Consider the following 15,101-nt stretch of genomic DNA (forward strand, 5'->3'; position numbering starts at 1 on the left):
TAATGTTAAAATGGTACATTTCCCTTCAGTTGAGAAATAATGACTTGAAATAACAACAGGTAATCTAGAGCAAGCATATTCTTGCCATGACACAAAAAAAAATAGAAAAATAGATGAATTTGATGAAAAAACAAATCAAGCATACTACAACAATCTTGCAAGAAATCCTAATTCTCTCCAACATGAAACAACAAATGAGTTCAGTTCCTGTGGCATGGTAGATTTATCAGCTCGGCGAAGGCAGAGTGGTCGGATCAGCGGAGGAGGGGATTTCCGGGCCTAACCGGCAGCCTTCAAGCATGAAAACGACGTCGTTCATAGAAGGTCTTTCGAGAGGGTCAGGCATTGTGCAGAGCAATCCAACTTTGACTCCCAGCAAGAACTCTTCCCACTCTGATGACTCCGGGTCAAGCTCAACTAAACCGGGCTCAAGCAGTTCGGAGATTTGGCCTCTTTGCAATTGCCTCTTCACCCACTTCACGATATCCTCATCCTGTGTGAACATCACAGGCTTCTTACCAGTCAGAATCTCCAGCACCACGATCCCGAAACTGTATACATCCGCTTCCTTAGTTGGTTTCCCTGTCAGTGTTGCTTCTGGTGCTACATAGCCCAGAGTGCCAACTGGGGTGGCAGATGTAGAGGCTTCAGCTGGAGTAGCAATCGTCACTTTGTCCAAGCCAAACTCCGAAAGATGGGCTTCAAAATCAGCGTCAAAGAGCACGTTCTGTGGCTTTACATCACCGTGTGTGATTGAGGCGGAATGCAAGAACGCTAGACCACGAGCTATGCCTAGTGCAATCAGGTGGCGCATAGGCCAGTTCAGTACATGCCCTTCTTGATGTGATGCCTCTTGAAGCAGTGTGGCTAGATTTCCATTAGGCATGTAGTCGTATACAAGAAACCGCATATCAGGAGGTGGCCCAGCATAGTAGCCACGGAGGACAGTCAGATTGCGATGCTTAACTTTGCCCAGAGACTCAGCTTCCTTGCGGAATGTGCTCTCATCGATTGATGTGTCGGGGAGGCGCCTGATAGCAAGAACCATACCATCGGCATAAGTGGCTTTAAAGAGTAGCCCATATTTGCCCCTGCTGAGTACATTTTCCTCATCATACTGCCTGGTAGCTTCCACAGTTTCTGCATATGTGATCTTGTTGTTGAACATAATGAGCTTTGGCTGCCCATACTCTTCACTTCCACGAGCCCCTTGTGAACCGGGACTTGAGCTTCGCTTCTTAACACCATCTGCTCTCAGCTTCTTTCGCCACCTAAGAAGACTGTACACATACCCACAGCAGCACAGCAGCAGCATTAAACTACCAACTGCAACCACAACGATGAAAAGAATCATCTTCTTCCTCTTACGTTCATTCACCCTTTTGCAGTTCCTTCCCAGTGGTTCCCCGCACAAATTCTTATTCATCGCATACACAGAAGGGTCACTGAACTCAGCAGCCAAAGCAGGCGGAATCTCACCCTCAAAACCATTGGCAGACAAATTCAGCCTTTGTAGACCAGATATGATGGAAAGACTTGCAGGAACAGCACCCGTCAGATTATTTGAGGAGACATCTAAGTCTTTCAATCTCGGTAACTTGGATAATGTCTCTGGAAGGCCGCCCGAGATGTGATTTGAATCCAGCAACAAAACTTCCAAAGAGGAGCAGTTTGAAATGCTTGCTGGGATTGGGCCAGTTAAGTTATTCTGACCCAAGTCGAGCCTCTGTAATTGTGACAAACTTGAAAAATCGGAAGGAATTTGGCCAGTTAGGCCATTCTCTCTCAGCTCTAAGACTTCAAGACTAGTGCAGTTGCTCAACTCCACCGGAACCACACCACTCAATGGATTACCAGATAGTGAAAGAGCATTCAATGATCTGAGAAATCCATAACTGGCTGGAATCTCGCCAGAGAAAGCATTTCCTGAGAGATTAAGATCCTGCAAACTAGACAAGCTGCTAAAACCTTCAGGCACATTTCCAGAGAATGAATTATCCTCCAAAGCCACAACTTGCAGCCTTGGTAACCCAAAAAGCTCAAACGGCAACTCTCCCGACAAGTTTTGCTTGCTCAAATCGAGATTGGTGAGCCTCAAAAGATTCCCAATGCTAGAAGGGATAACTCCTGAAAGCCCACAGCCACTCATATTCAAAACTTCCAATCCTTTCAAATCCCCAATATTCATAAAAGCCTGATTTGAAAATTTATTGTAGCTCAAATTTAGAGTGCTCAAATTGGCAAGACTCATCAACTCTAGAGGTACAGTCCCATTCAACTCATTATCACCCAAGTCCAAAACTTGTAAAGATTCAAGACTGCCTATGCTCGAGGGAACAACACCAGTAAACTCATTCCCACCAAGAATCAACGTCGTTAACTTCCTCATTTCCCCCAAAAACTCGGGTACTGAACCCGAAAACCGATTATTTCCAAGATCGAGTACTCTAAGAACCCCACATTTGGTCACACTCTCGGGAATTCCGCCAGTTAATGAGTTGTTACCAACTCGAAAATCCTCCAAATTCACCAAATTCCCAACATTTTCCGGCAATAGCCCGGAGATAAAATTGCCAGAAACATCTAGCGACCTTAATGTAGAGAAATTCATTAGGAGATCAGGAAACGCGCCAGTTATCTGATTCCCGTGAAGATCTAAAACTTGAAGAACACTGTGACAAATTTTGCCATCATTATTCCCAATACCCGTGAGCGAATTAAAACTCAAATTAAGAATCCTAATTGTAGCATTCAATACTGAAATGTTACAAAGCAATGATTGCGAAACCACACCAGTCAGGTGATTACGAGGCAACGAGATAACCTGAAGGTTCTGAAGCGAACCTATCGTCGCCGGAACCACGCCGGACAGCATATTATCGCCGGCACTGATGTGAACGAGAGACGAACAGTTCGACAGCGCCGACGGAATCGTCCCTTGGACGTTATTAGCGTCGATCCACAAATACTCCAGCTTCTGCAGCGCTCCGATTGCCGCCGGTATCTCGCCGGAGAAACGATTGTACGACAAATTGATGAGCTGGAGCTGGTGAGCAGCGGAGAAGTTCGCCGGAATTCGACCGGAGAGGGAATTGGAGGAGAGGTCGAGCACACGCATGCTCGTCGGAATGTCGCCGGAGATTTCCCCGGAGATTTGGTTGTGCGAGAGGTTCAAAACCCCGAGATCCGTGAGGTTGGTGAAGAGCGCGGCGGGAATGTCGCCGGAGAGGGAGTTGTCCTGCAAGTAGACGGCGCGAAGGAGCGAGCACTCGGAGAGCGCGCGCGGGATGGAGCCGTTGAGGCTGTTGGAGTGGAGGCTCAGCCTCTGGAGCTGGGAGAGACCAGCGAGACGGTCGGTGAGGATGCCGCTGAGCTGGAGGCGCGGCAGGCGGAGCTCGACGACTCTGCCGGCGGAGCATCGAATGCCACGCCAATCGCAGGGGGCGGCGGGCGTGGAGGCGTCCCATCCGCCCAATGCGCCGCGTGGATCGTGCAGATTCTGCTTGAAGGAGAGTAAGGCTTCGATCTCGGGGCCGGCGGCGGCGCGTGTGAAGGTAGCCGTTAGAATGGCGCAAAGAGCCACGGCGAGGAGTGTGAGAGTAGCAGTCGACATTGATGAAATCGAAGAGGGAAGTGAGGTTAGGTTTGAGGAATGTGGTTTAGCAGCAGATGTAACGCCATATGCCGAAGCTGCGGCGACTGATAGAGAGAGAGCGAGGGATTTTGGGTGTATCTATTTATGAGGTGTTTTGTTGTTTCCCTCTGTCGAGAGAGATGAGTCTACGCCGAAAAAGGGCATTCAAAATTGAGGAGAAAAGGAGTGAAATGAATCGCTTTTTTTTGCACTTTATTTATCGCCCCACTCATTACACCAACACTGCGCACGCCACGCACCACAGCAACGCCCGCAACATTTGATTTTCGACTCATTTTTTTGTTTTGTTAATTTTTACTAAGAAACAAAGCTATAAAACAAAACTAAATATCGAATAACAAAAGTAGAAAAACAATTTTAATACAACAATCCAAATCAAAGAAAAACTATTATGCCATACGATCTATTGTATCCCTAATCCATATAATCCTTGTACTCCATCTATTGCATGCTACCCGCGCTTCTTTGTGTGTTTCGGCCCACTATGAACTATTTACACTATTTTTTATTTTAAGTAAGAGTATTTTTATTGAAATATTAGAGTTAATTAAATATTTATTTATTAAGTATTTTCTTATTATAATTAAAATATTAATTTAATTATATTAATTACTCAATCCCTTGTTTACCGATTAAAATAAGAGTGCAATTAGCATGAAATAGCGAGAATATTATTAAGTATATAATTAGCATCAAATAAAATAATTGTGTGATCTATTTCTAATGAAATAGCGAGAATATTATTAAGTATAAAATTAGCAATAAATAAAATAATTGTGTGATCTATTTCTAATTTGCACAATTTGGGATACAAGAAGTGGGAGTAGAAAACAAGTTGAAAGAAAATTGAATTAAATATAACTAACATTTGTAAGAATGGCCAACCAAAAGAGTTTTCTTTTATGAAGCGAATCCCATGTTAAGAACTAGTAACAGCAAATTAATATTTGCAATCATTTTCGGTGACTATGATGCATAACAACTAATTAGAAGAGGATAGTTATTTGAGACATTGTGGATTTACCTTAATAGACATTTGTAAGAAAAGGTTCTCGTATTTAACTTTTACGGACTTTCAATTTTGTAGGATTTTTTTAATAATTGAAGTCCAATAATGTGTTATCATTAATTATTTTTTTATAATCCTTTTAGTTAAGTTATTTAATAATTAAATTTATAATTTTAAATACTATTTAAAAAAAGCTTCCATGAAAAATAAAACTATTACAATGGAAAAAAGTATTTGATGTGGTTTAGCATAAATTACTTCTTTTCCTTTTTAGTATTTTTATAGGATATATTTTTTATTATAAATTTACTTATCAAAATTAATTAAAATTAAAATTCCCAGCAAAAAGGATAATGAAGTTAATACTGCAAAGTAATTAAGAAATACTCCTATGGAATATAGTAAACAAAATATTTGAAATGATAAGCCATGGAATAATTTAATTTGCTACAGTATATCATTCAAAATTTGATACTACTAGTTATTTGAAAACACAATGATGATGTCCGTTCAACAATAATTAGTCAATTACTGTAAATTAATCATTAATTAATTGTGAAATTAGGTATAGGAATGAAAACAATTACTATAAACGAACCAAATTGTATAATTAGTTTCGATTTAATTTGGATATTTGATTATCGGAATATTGATCACCCTATCTTCCTTCCATTTTCCCCAAATTACATCAATGGTGACCTGCAATGGATGGATTTAACAGCATCAAAACTCAATAACAGTTCCAAAAATGGAAGCTCTCTCGAAGCTGAGCATTGCACCCTTCCCTCGCCGCTTTCTCTCACCTACGCCGACCAGAAAGCAACACTTCAAACGCAGCGCTGCCGTCGGCGGCGGCCCCACCACCAGCAGATGGGCCGATCGCCTCTTCGCCGACTTCCAATTCCTCCCTTCCCCGTCGGACAATTCAGACGCCGCAGTTTCTGCGCCGCCTCCGCCGCTTCCTTCTCTCCCGGAACGCCTGGTGTCAGTGCCACTGGATTTCTACCGTGTGCTTGGAGCGGAGCCGCATTTCCTTGGCGACGGCATTCGCCGAGCCTACAACGCTAGGGTTTCGATGCCGCCGCAGTATGGTTACAGCGACGACGCTTTGATTAGCCGGCGGCAGATTCTCCAAGCGGCTTGTGAGACCCTTGCGAACTCCGGTTCTCGCAGGGAGTACAATCAAGGGCTCGCCGAGGATGAGTTTGATACCATTCTCACTCAAGTGCCCTGGGATAAGGTTTTCTTTCTATTTCTTAAGCTAATTCTGGATATATCTAAGTAGAATATTGGAAATTTTTGATGTAAAAGTTTTTGGGGAATGTAAAAGAAAATTGACTACACTGATTAAATCTCATCAAAGAAGATATGTTTTTAGAAAACTTTTTCTTTTCCAGAATCAGAATCAACAATTTGTTGATAGTGTTCATTCTGCAGTTGGGAAGTTATAATTGGTTTCTGTACGAAGACTTCCCTTGTTATCGAGTAACTGTTGACGCTAGTACTAACTACTAAGTATTTCTTATTTCTCATAATGTTTTCCTTGGAATTTGAATTTATTGATTGCTAATTAAATTACTACTTCACATATTTGTGGAGCATGTATGCCCAAACACCTGGGTGGTTTCTAGGAAGAGAATGGGATTGGAACATTGGAGCTTGTTTGTTTGGGAACTATTAAGGAAACCCAAATTCCCGAACCTCCAACTATCCAAATTTTAACTGAACACCCCTTTTAACTTTTGACCTGACGGGCATTGTAGGTTCCAGGAGCTTTGTGTGTACTGCAAGAAGCTGGGGAAACAGAGTTGGTTCTTGAAATTGGAGAGAGCTTGTTGAAAGAGAGGTTGCCCAAGTCATTCAAGCAAGATATTTTGTTGTCAATGGCGCTTGCTTATGTTGATTTATCTAGAGATGCCATGGCATTGTCACCTCCTGATTTTATTAGAGGCTGTGAAGTGCTTGAGATGGCACTCAAGCTATTGCAAGTAAGGATGTTATTATCATTGTATCCCTTGTATTCTGTTTTGACTTTTACAATATAGTTTTCAGCACACTCTGGCTGTCTGTATATGAAATGGATAAAGATCCGGTTTTTGTTATTATTCTTAGTACATACATTTATCCATAAATTACATGTGTCTTTCATCTTACTAAGTTCCTTGGAACTATACTGAATCTTCTTGATGCAGGAAGAAGGCGCAAGCAACCTTGCACCCGACTTGCAAGCGCAGATTGATGAAACCCTGGAAGAAATCAATCCAAAGTGTGTGATAGAGCTCCTAGCACTTCCACTGGGTGATGAGTACCAGTCAAGAAGAAGACAGGGTCTTCAAGGTGTGCGAAATGTTTTGTGGTCTGTTGGTGGAGGGGGAGCAGCTGCGGTGGGTGGAGGATTCACACGTGAAGATTTTATGAATGAGGTTTTTCTGCGTATGACTGCAGCAGAGCAGGTATTTTTTAAAAATTTATCCAAATTATTTGTTCGGATCCTAATCTATGTTTTTTACATGTTTCCTTTTTTCCACGTAAGGTTGATCTGTTCGCTGCCACACCGCGTAACATACCCGCAGAAAGTTTTGAAGCATATAATGTGGCCCTTGCTTTAGTTTCTCAAGCTTTCTTAAGCAAAAAGCCTCATCTCATTCAAGATGCTGACAACCTTTTTCAGCAACTTCAGCAAACCAGGATTACTGCTAGTGCGAACTCTTTATCTGCTTATGGCACCAGAGAAAATCGTGAAATAGACTTTGCACTTGAGAGGGGTCTTTGCTCTCTTCTTGTTGGGGAAGTAGATGAATGCCGTGCGTGGTTGGGCTTGGATGATGAAGAGTCACCTTACCGAGATCAGTCAATAATTAACTTTGTTATTGAACACTCTAGTGACGACAAAGATGATCTCCTCCCTGGACTCTGCAAACTATTAGAGACATGGTTGATGGAAGTGGTATTTCCTAGATTTAGAGAGACCCAAGGCGTTATATTCAAGCTTGGTGATTATTATGATGATCCTAAAGTTTTGAGGTATTTAGAGAAACTGGAAGGTCAGGGGCGTTCACCCTTGGCCGCTGCTGCAGCTATAGCAAGGATCGGAGCTGAAGCTACTGCTGTGCTTGACAGTGTGAAGGTTAGTGCAATTCAGGCACTGCAGCGAGTATTTCCTCTTGGCAGTGGGGAAACCAATGTCAGACTTTATCAGCAGAATGATATCAAGAGTCATGGTCCTCTTGGCAGTGAAGAAGGGACTGGAATAGATCTTGATCAAGATGACTCCGACAGGTTTGGAGTTGCGGAGATGACTAGTCCTGATGGGCTGCAGCAACAAGAAATTATGACTAGCAAGATAAAAGATGCAAATATAAAGATCTTGTGTGCTGGTGCGGCGGTTGGTCTCATGACTTTAGTGGGGTTGAAATTCCTGTCATATCGCACTGGCTCTTCTCATTTACATAAAGACCCTGGCACAACCGCTGTGGCTTCTGATGTCATCAATGTGGGTATGGTTCAGTTGATTAATGTAATAATGTTACTTCAGTAGCAGTTCCTGAACCCAAATTCACTTCTCCTTAGCAAATAAATAAAGAACATGAACCAGCAATGGAATAATTAGAAGAAATAATCTCCTTAGTTAAAAAGTGTTTTAACTGCAGAGAGTAGATGTTTCATAATACCTTCCAATTCATGGTTCTTGCTCTGTAGTTTTTGTGGTTTGAAAATTTTATATTATTCTCAGGGAACCCACTAGTTGAAACTTCAGAAGAAGTACCCCGAATGGATGCTAGGTTTGCCGAAAATCTGGTGCGCAAGTGGCAAGCTGTCAAGTCTCTAGCGCTCGGTTCTGATCATTGTATTGAAAAATTATCAGAGGTGAGAAACTTGTCAGTCATGTCTGTTACCAATTTCAGTGATTATTTAAGTTAGGGTAATTACTTTATATGAAATGATTTTATGGGATATCGGTCATACAGAATGAAATTTGGCAGAATCTTTTAGTATTTTCAGTATGTTATTTGACTTTCTTAAAAAAATATATAGGTCCTATCCTATATATAGCAAGGTGCTCATATTGCTAGAAGTTCCACTTTATCCTCTATAATTCTGATACATGATAAACTGCTCCGAGTTTTCGTTTTCATTAAGCAGAGTGCTCCTGCCTGGTATAAGTGCGTTATAGTTGGTAATTCAATCCGATTAAGCAACATAATTTATGCTGCTAGGTATTGGATGGTCAAATGCTAAAGATCTGGACTGACAGAGCTATGGAAATTGCTCAGCATGGCTGGTTCTGGGATTATCAACTTCTGAATCTTAATATTGATAGTGTGACTGTGTCAGTTGATGGTCGGCGTGCTATTGTGGAAGCAACTCTCGAAGAGTCTGCACAGTTAACTGATGGAGCTCACCCTGAACATAACGACTCATACAGTACAACATACACAACGCGGTATGAGATGTCGTTTGCAAAGTCAGGCTGGAAAATTGTTGAGGGAGCTGTTCTCAAATCATAAATCCATTGTTAACACTACTAACCTTTGTATACATGCGGTATTTTGTATAATTTGCTGGCTGTTAATGAAGGCTTATGCTTTTACAGAGGGTGCAATTCCCTTTTGCCTGCCTTCTTCATACATAGGTGAAATGTTGTGTACATGTTGGAGTTGAACTTAGAATGATGGTGTGGAGTTCTCCACAAATGTACACAGCTAAATTAAAGTATAAAGACAGAAAGCCATTGGATGCCCATCAATGATGCTCTATTGTTTTTTGCTGAGTGGGGATGTCAATTGGGTCCACTCATTTTTGATCTGCCTATCAGGTTGTTGGGTCATTTCGTTTGGGCTAATTCTAAACTTTCTTCAGACTAACAAATTTATAGTAAAAAGAAGTTGTCATGTTTTGTAATTTTATTAATTGAGGCAATTGTTGAGGGATGAATAAGACTGGCAAAGGAAAATAGCAAAAGTAAATGTCAAACTTGACTTGTAGGTAGTACCAAAAGAATCAACAACTATTACCATATTTGGACTTTGTTTATATGATACTACTATCTATAGGTTTCATAAAATTTAAAGATTCTTGAATATATTGACCAAACGAAAAGATAAGAACTTGATGAAGTTAATGACCCAAAAACAAAATGTTGTGATGTATATTTCGACAAATTTCGAGCTGAATCGACATTCATATTGTTGAGTTATGGAAGATATACAAAAATCTATGTTCAAGGAAAATTGCCTCGTACATGAAGATTGGTTATGAAGCATTGGTTGGCTATGAAATGAGGTATGGGGATTTTCATCCGCTGGTACATTTTGGTGGTCATATGTAGTGAATGTGCTCTTGACAAAGTTAATAATTTTACAGCCTTGTACATCCATGTAAGACTGTAAGTTATGTAGGAGAAGTGGTGGAGTTTAGAGATAGGAGTGGTGTAGCAATTATAGGATCAATTTACATTGATCCTGATAACTGCAGACTGCAGTGGAGTTTAGAGAGAGGTGTTAGGATCTCAACTATGTATTGTACATACTGATGGGAGTTGAAAAATCTAATAAAAAAAATACAAAACCATTTTATGGTAGAGATATGTGTCAGTGTGTTATCAGATGATGGAAGGAATGGGGTGCCTCCAGCTAAATGACTTGGCGCTGGTCTGTTTGGGTACTAAGCTGAGCCCAAACATTTCTTTGGGGGCTTCCCCTGCTTCCTTCAGCCCCGCCAGCTTGGCCACGATTGCAGCGCTCTCGTTGATGTGATCCATGTCGTTGGTATCAGTCCACAGCTTTCGGCACAGCTGCAGCCTTCTCTGTTTTGATTTCACCTCTATGCCCCACTTCTGGAATATAGCTTCTCTCTCCTTTGTTGTGAGCTTCTTCAGCATCCGCCTGCTCAGCATCTCCCGCTCACGTTGCAGAGCCTTTGGGCTGTTGAAAGAGCCATTGGTGAAAGAACCACAGAGGAAGAGAGTACTACTGTTTTTTATGTATCTTACCTTGATGGAACCTCGTCTTTTGCATCTTTGTTTCCTGTTTTTAGGAAAGAAAGCCGGCGATGCTCTACCTCCATGTACACCGCATCCGATGGATCTCCTTTGAATAGCAGGTAAAAGTAGCTCCTGTGGACAAGAGGAATGTGGCACGCGTCCCAGAGCTCGATGATTTCTCTTTTCCTCCTCTCGAACTGGACCTTCCAATCTGCACCACTTTCTTCCTTCTTAACTTTGCTAGGTGCAGTCTCTTCAACGCCACTTGATCTTGTTTCCCTCTTGCTCTTGGCATCTGCAACTTCTTCTGTTCTTTCCTTCTTAGCTCTCCCAGCTGCAGTTTCTTCAGAAGCCTTCTCCTTCTTAGTTCTGCCTTCTGCAGCACTGCTTACCGACCTTCCCTTGTTCGTTTCCTACCACCAAATTTCCCTCATGAAGATCAAATACATAGATGATTGTCATGAGAGAGAGGGAGAGACTTACCACAGCCTGTTGCTTCACTGTCTTAGGTTTCTCCTGTTGATTCTCCGGGTAGCCTTTACGTGGCAACTCAATGCTCTTCTCCGTGCCTAGGGATTTCCCTCTTGCTGTAACTCGGGAGTTTTGGCTGGACAGAGCAGCACCATTTGACTGTTTTCTTGCACTGGACTGATGAGCATCACTGTTAGATTGCTTTCTCCCATCAGAGATCCCGGAGTCTTGTCTGGATAGAGAATCGCTAACAGAAGTTGAATCGGAAAGCCTGAACGAGTCCTCTCTGGACAGAGAATCACTAATGAAATGCAGCTTCACATCGGAATACCTCCCAGAGTCCTGTCTGTCCAGAGATTCACTAACAGACTGTATCTTTGCATCGGAGAGTCTTCGTGAGTTCTCTCTGAGCAAAGCAGCCAGTGTCTTTTTACCAGAAATCTTCTCCAGAAACGGTGATTCAGTCCCTTCTCGGCCTGGTCCGTTCATGATCGATGCCAGTATTGCTTCACAGCTTTTGGTTCTATCTGTTTTTGGACTGTGATCAGATGCGTTGAAGTCTAATGAAACAGAAGGTCGCCCTATACAGGTTAGAAAATCAGTCAGCGTGATGCGTTGTGTGTTGGCCTAGCGGTAGAGTGGTTGCTACTACCTAAGACGCACTCTCGCGCCCTTTCTGTTTTTTGACTGAAATCAGATGCACTGAAGTCCGACGAAGGAAGAGATCGCCCTATACAGTTTAAGAAAATTAGTCCGGTGTTAGTGAAACAGGAAAGATGAGCCACTGCTGCTACTACCTGAGAGGCGCTCTCGGGTGCGTGGAGAGGAAGCATTTGACAAGTGATTGCTCGGAGAAGATGAGAGATTGCGTGGAGAAGACGAGGGCTTGCGCGGGGAAGTAGTACTTGTAATCGAGTTTCTTGACGAGGAGTTTCTCCTATCTGAACTATTGAAGCCTGCTTGAGCCATCTTCTCCCATCCTTGGCACGGATCAGGACCAAAGTACTTATCGATGCACACTCTGGGCGACATGGTACTCGACAAGAGGTCATCGTTCTCCGCGAACTGATCCACATTCCTGCCACCAACCCCGCCTTCGTATCTCCCAGACTGCGACCCTCTCGGTGCAACATCAAACCCCAGAGGATCCAAGAACTCCGAAACTTCTGATGCTGGATATTCATCCGTCCACGAACCCCCGTCATGACTCTGCTCAACAGGTTATAAGTTCTAAACACCCTCTTAATCATGTAGTATCAGTTTTATCAGGGAAAGGGAAAAAACACATTTCACCAACCCAGGCTCTGGATGTTTGATGCTGCAGCATATTCTCCATTCGAGATTGAGCCAGATTGCGTTGATTGGTTAGCTCTTTAATCTCTCTGTCCATCTGTATTAATGAACACTCTTGCTGTAGTTAATCATCATATGATTAAGAGTCTTGAGTATATGAATATACCTTTTGAATGAGAATTTCTTTCTCTTTGAGTGCAGGTGTGGAATTTGGGCCAGTGTTGGGGTGAGAATGTAGCTTCTTCAACTCATTCTCCATCCTAGCCAATTCCCTTTGGAGCTGCTTCACCAGTGCTTTCTCCGACATCACCACGTTCACTTGCGCGTTTGTGCGTACTTGCTTCGCGCAGTTGGCAAAGTGAAGCGTGTTTCTAGATTGCTCGACGTGGCTGTGAGCCGGGCTCATCGTGCATATAATAGCCGTCCTCGCGTTGCCACCCAACGAGTTCTGCAGTATACGCGTCAGCTTCGAGTCTCTGTATGGAATGTGCCCGGTTCTTCCTTTGCTGCATCACAACATGATCAGGTATGTGATGGCCTAAATTTCTTGTAATGAGCTTAGCCAAACACCCTCTAAATCGAACAAACACGAGTCTGTGGAGTGTCGACCGCACCTTAGCTTTCGAATAACAGTTCCGAGGGATAGTAAACTGCGGTTTATGTGGCCACCTTCTTTGAGTCGCGTCCCGGCTGATAGCGTTTGCGAAGCACGTTCACTCCCAGCAAGATCAACAAAATTCTATCATTAAAAACACATTACTTTCTATGAAGCTGCATATTCATCACAAAAACATTAATCTCTTACCACTGAAGCTGTTAAAGCACTCGAACTCTGTGCTCCCCTGAGCTGAACAGCTTCACTTTCAACAGTCTGCAGAATTTTGATGAGAACTCCCAACATCATAACAGAAATAAATTGTTCAACGAGTATGTGTTGTGTGTGTATGTATGTATATATATACCAAGCGCAGAATCTGGTGAGATCGAGAGCTGAGTTCGTTGAGGCTAGTCTCGCCTATTCGCCTTTGAGCTGAAGAAAATAAGCAAGATTCATATAAGCTGTTAGATCATCAGCAGAACAAGAAAACTCATCTCAAAAGACTAGTCTGAATCGAAAAAAGATCTCACATTTGTTGCCTTACACGACGAGTTAGTAACAAAGAGTAGTAGCACAAGTGACTACTTCCTTACCTTGACAGACAGATAACAGCCCTTTTAGCTGGTTCGCGTCCTTTAAGGTCACCTCTGTGAGCTTATCGACTATCGTCCCTCTCTGCAGCAGAGAAAGAAATAAGGATGGTTTGGTGAAAATCGACCAATCTCCGGTGAGTACGTCTGCATGCATGCATGAGGATGGAGCTCCGCGCCCAGACCCAACTCCGTCCGTTGTTGGGCTGGGTCAGTGCACGGAGCTTCATCTGCATGCATGCAGTTTGTGTGTTATGGATCAAAATGTTGGAGGGAAATGAATTCACCTCTGGATCATCAAGAAGTCTAAGAGAAGTGGCTTCAGATTGGAGAAGATCTCTCACTGCTTCATTATATATCTCCATGGCAGAAAATTTGAGAACGAACTTTCTGTCGTGATTCTATAAAAATATATCGTAACGTGATCAGGCCAATAAATTATGGGTGGAATTTATAATTCGGAACAATTTAAATGTACGTTCGTGATAGGAATACGATGATCGAGATAATTAACCTTGTATGTGTATTGATATATATCTGCAATTGCACATTCTGTGATTCCACACATGGTGAAGGTCTTTCCACTGCCTGTTTGGCCATATGCAAAGATAGTTGCTGCAGATGAAGAAATTCTAGCATGCTTTAGCTTGAAGTGCATCAACATCAACAAATGTTTATGTATATTTTGAGGTTATTTAACTACTCACAGTTTATTCCACTCAATACAGAGAGTGCAATCTTTTTGGCAGATTCCTCGTAGACAAGTCTGGTTGGAGCGTTAAACCCGAAAACTCTATCTGTATGTAAGAAAATATGCAAAGATTCACATCATGTAATAAACTTCTTTTTTACCCTTTTATGTGTTTTTTGAGAGTTTAGAAATTTATCTAATGCACCAAATTCGACAGACTTTATCCGTCGGTAATGGTATTGTTAATTCAACTGCATGTCATCTCCGTTTTTCGATCTAAAAAAAGTTTGGGAGTGATTGCTTACTGAAGGCGTAGGCACCGGGAAGTTGAGTGTTCTTGTATACGATAGTGGTGTTGTTGATGCATTCCCATTCCGACGAATCATTCTTTGAGATTTCCCTATCACTCAGAGGCCTAACCCTAACTGCAACATAGATTTTCTCCTCATGTGCACTTGAATTATCTCTTTCTTCTCCACTAAGCGATACCATTTTCTACTCTTTTTTCTTGCTCAAATGCACGTGAAGAGAATCTACTTCAAGCTGCCCTCTCTCTTTGACAAAGAGAGGGGGCTTTATGTTCCAACTTTAAGGTCCTCCACTTCTTTATCTACATCAATATATATGTATATATAACATCATGATAGTAAGAAATTATTGGTATGATAATAATGATTTAAATTGTGATGTTGATAGAGGCCACATGTATTAAATTTTGATATTTTGTTTGCAAACCTTATGAAACTGTGATTTCCGTGTAGATGTTCATAAACAAGAAAAGATGCATGTAAAAAACACATGCAATATGGGT

The 15,101-nt window shown here is 42.0% G+C and overlaps 3 protein-coding genes across 4 annotated transcripts; 1 reads left to right on the forward strand and 2 right to left on the reverse strand.

Annotated features, from left to right (window-relative positions):
- Positions 1-3,804, reverse strand: LOC121782618 (probable LRR receptor-like serine/threonine-protein kinase At4g36180). The gene has a single exon (XM_042180542.1). The coding sequence runs from the start codon at positions 3,611-3,613 to the stop codon at positions 227-229; it is 3,387 nt and encodes a 1,128-aa protein (XP_042036476.1). The 5' UTR covers positions 3,614-3,804; the 3' UTR covers positions 1-226.
- Positions 3,805-5,302: 1,498 nt separating this feature from the next.
- LOC121782625 (protein ACCUMULATION AND REPLICATION OF CHLOROPLASTS 6, chloroplastic-like) lies at positions 5,303-9,407 on the forward strand. 2 transcript variants are annotated; one of them, XM_042180552.1, is made up of 6 exons: positions 5,303-5,904; positions 6,428-6,652; positions 6,857-7,117; positions 7,198-8,161; positions 8,398-8,531; positions 8,882-9,407. In XM_042180552.1, the coding sequence occupies exons 1-6, from the start codon at positions 5,413-5,415 to the stop codon at positions 9,170-9,172; spliced, it is 2,367 nt and encodes a 788-aa protein (XP_042036486.1). In that variant the 5' UTR covers positions 5,303-5,412; the 3' UTR covers positions 9,173-9,407. The 2 variants fall into 2 exon arrangements, with proteins under 2 accessions (XP_042036486.1, XP_042036495.1); XM_042180561.1 differs by lacking the exon at positions 8,882-9,407 and having other exon boundaries at positions 7,198-8,157; positions 8,398-8,516.
- A 421-nt stretch (positions 9,408-9,828) lies between these two features.
- Positions 9,829-14,808, reverse strand: LOC121763229 (kinesin-like protein KIN-7E). Its single transcript, XM_042159187.1, has 15 exons — positions 14,596-14,808; positions 14,307-14,396; positions 14,114-14,214; positions 13,887-14,000; positions 13,603-13,684; positions 13,374-13,441; positions 13,217-13,282; positions 13,026-13,150; positions 12,578-12,917; positions 12,416-12,508; positions 11,916-12,327; positions 11,771-11,848; positions 11,131-11,699; positions 10,657-11,060; positions 9,829-10,588 (listed from the first exon to the last, which is right to left on the reverse strand). Exons 1-15 carry the CDS (start codon positions 14,780-14,782, stop codon positions 10,267-10,269), a joined length of 3,051 nt encoding a protein of 1,016 aa, XP_042015121.1. The 5' UTR covers positions 14,783-14,808; the 3' UTR covers positions 9,829-10,266.
- Positions 14,809-15,101: the final 293 nt, after the last annotated feature.

The sequence above is a fragment of the Salvia splendens genome, chromosome 2 (genome assembly GCF_004379255.2).
Source record: "Salvia splendens isolate huo1 chromosome 2, SspV2, whole genome shotgun sequence".
NCBI classification, from domain to species: Eukaryota; Viridiplantae; Streptophyta; class Magnoliopsida; order Lamiales; family Lamiaceae; genus Salvia; species Salvia splendens.